Below are 2,826 nucleotides of genomic sequence, written 5' to 3'. Positions count from 1 at the left end.
CCTAAGAAAGAAAATCCAGCACATTCTCGTATAGTCATCCATGAAAACTATGTAATACATACTCCCTTTGAGTGAAGGAGTTCTGTGAGGACCAGCCAGATCTGTGTGGATTAATTTTAGTTTCTCGGTAGCTCTCCAGGTTGCTTTCTTGAAAGGAAGCCTTGTTTGATTTCCAAATCGACAAGTTTTGCAATCTGGTATTTCAGCTTCAAGGTTAGGCAACCCCCGAACCAGATCTTTCCTCTGTAGGTTCATTAGAGCAGCATGGTTGAAATGTCCAAGCCTTTTGTGCCAAACATCTGCATTGATCTTAATTGCAGAATAAGCTTTTTGCTCATGCTTTAAAGGATCCAATGTAAAGCTCTTTCCCTTCATCATTACTTTGAATAGGTTATTACCTTCCGCATCTTTGATTTGACAATAATTGATTTCAAAGATAAGCTTGAAACCATTCTCAAGCAGTTGGCCAACACTTAACAGACTATGAGTTAAATTAGGTACAACAAACACATCTTTGATTAGTTTTGTACCTGAAGAGCTTTTTATTGCCACAGTACCTTTGCCTTCAGCAGGAAGATATTCTCCGTTGCCAACTTGTACTTTGGAAATCACTGAAGTATCCAACTTCTTGAAGAGATCACGATCAAATGTCATGTGGTTTGTGCAACCACTATCAATAAGCCACTTGTCACTTGAGCTGCTAGTTGCAAAACAGGTTGCTACAAAGAGTTGCTCCTCATCTTCCTAATTTGCAACCTCTGCAGCATTATTTTGCTGAGTGTCGTTCTTGCAAATCTTTTGATGATGTCCCATCTTCTGACATTTTTCACACTGCTGATCTGGTCTTCTCCAACATTTGAATGGTGGATGACCCTTCTTTCCACAATTCTTGCAAGGAGGAAAATCATGTTTTGTTCCCCTATTGAACCTAGGAGAATTAAAACCTGAGTTTTCCTTCTTGTTCCACTTTTTCGTTCCTTTGTCTCCCTGGTTTGACTGAACTTTTGCAGGTAGTGCACCCTCGACAGATCCTTCAGACCTCATAAGCCTTCTCTGTTCTGGTGCCTGCAAAGAATTCAATAGTTCTGCCAAACTAACTTTTGACAGATCCTTGGAATTTTCCAGCGAGGAAATGGTTGCTTCAAACCTTTCAGGGACTGTTACGAGAATTTTTTGAACCAATCTAGAATCAGGAAATTCAGAGCCAAGTAATCTTACATTGTTGGCAATGCTGAGTAATCTATCAGAATACTCTCTGATTGTCTCTGAATCCTTCATCTTTTGAAGTTCAAATTCTCTGATTAGGTTGAGAACACGCATTCCTTTGATCCGTTCATCTCCTTCATATTCCTTCTTTAGGAAATTCCATACCTCAAATGCTGATTTCATTGTCATAATCCTGACAAAGATTTCAGATGAGACTGCAGCAAATAACGTCGCTCTAGCCTTTGATTTTCTTGTTTTCTTCTCCTTTTGATTCTTTATCTGCGCCATGGTGGGGTTTGCAGGCAAGGGAGGAACTTCGTAGTCCTCCTCAACAGCTTCCCAGAGGTCATTTGCCTCCATATGTGCCTCCATTCTTGCTGCCCAGATCTGATAGCCTTCACCTTCGAAGACAGGTGGTGCTAGTGCAATGAAAGGAGTTTCTGAATCCATAGAAGAAAAAAAGATGTATTTCCCTCGATTACAGGCCCCTCAAGAAAAGAGCTCTTGATACCACTTTGTTGGAGTTTTTAAGTTAACTACAACTCTAAAAATAGAAATAAAGGCAAGAAGAATAGAAGAAATATTTGCTGCTGGAAAGATGATCATTTCATTTAACTGAAATGGTGTTTAAATACAGAAAAAATTCAACAACTAGGGCCTAGATTTAAGCAACTACTTTGCACATGATTCCATGATCAACAAACTCCTAAAAATCTGAACAAACTCCTAAAAATCAGCAACTAAGTTAACACTACTGAAAATGGCTAAAAAACAGGAAACAATCCAGCAACTTCTTTTGATCTTTTATTGCAGTAACTGAAGCAATTAATCAACACTAAATGGATACACAAAGAACATGCTCACAACTAAGATAAAGAACATTTTTTCGGCATCACAGAGAAGTAGATAACAGAGTACATAAAGCCAGTGATGTTCTATATATTATGCGTATGTAATATGTTAGTAACCTTAAATATGAAATAAGTATTTTTACAGCAGTAAGCATGATGAGATGAGCTTAAATAAAGCAAGATAATGAAGAATCATAGAGTCGCCCCAACTTTCTTGGATTGAGGCATAATACTGGTTATTATTTGGAAGTCAGTAAGAATGATATAAAGGGTAAACCATATCCCTAGACACACGAAATTCTATAGTTACCAGTTCAAAAAAAAAATACACGAAGCTCTGTCAATGGGGATAGATAAATGTGCAAGCAAGGTAAGAAAGAAAAGTAAGTGTGTCGTTGCTGCATCTCAATAGCAGGGAAACTCTCCCTTGAAAAAGGAATTATTCTTAACTGAGTCCATTAAACAATAAAACTGTTGCTAAGACAGAAGTGCATAATAGCATATCTACATTTCAAGAACAAGGAAATCTTACCAAAAAATAGCGAGTCGACTTTTCAGGAATAACTTTGAGATAAGGACCTCTAAATCGACAATAGAAGTGCCAATAAAAAACAAGAATAGTCATGATTTGGCAACTCACTATGGTGTGTTCAAAGAGTCCACTGCGAAGTTTTTGGAAACTAATTTTCTTTTCCCTTCCTTTCTGAAAAAGAAGGTGATTAGAAAGTAAATTAAACTTATAAGAAAAGGGTCAAAATGATAATATTTA

At 37.3% G+C, this 2,826-nt stretch overlaps 1 protein-coding gene across 1 annotated transcript; it reads right to left on the bottom strand.

The window, feature by feature from the left end:
- Nucleotides 1-744: 744 nt before the first annotated feature.
- Nucleotides 745-1,656, bottom strand: LOC132643756 (uncharacterized). The gene has a single exon (XM_060360290.1). It carries the CDS (start codon nt 1,654-1,656, stop codon nt 745-747), a length of 912 nt encoding a protein of 303 aa, XP_060216273.1.
- Nucleotides 1,657-2,826: the final 1,170 nt, after the last annotated feature.

This window comes from Lycium barbarum, chromosome 6 (genome assembly GCF_019175385.1).
Source record: "Lycium barbarum isolate Lr01 chromosome 6, ASM1917538v2, whole genome shotgun sequence".
Classification (NCBI taxonomy): domain Eukaryota; kingdom Viridiplantae; phylum Streptophyta; class Magnoliopsida; order Solanales; family Solanaceae; genus Lycium; species Lycium barbarum.
This window is presented reverse-complemented; position numbering and strand designations above follow the sequence as displayed.

Bases quoted from the DNA above. Each gene is read 5' to 3' on its own strand.
- LOC132643756 (XM_060360290.1), bottom strand. From the start codon at position 1,656: ATGGATTCAGAAACTCCTTTCATTGCACTAGCACCACCTGTCTTCGAA.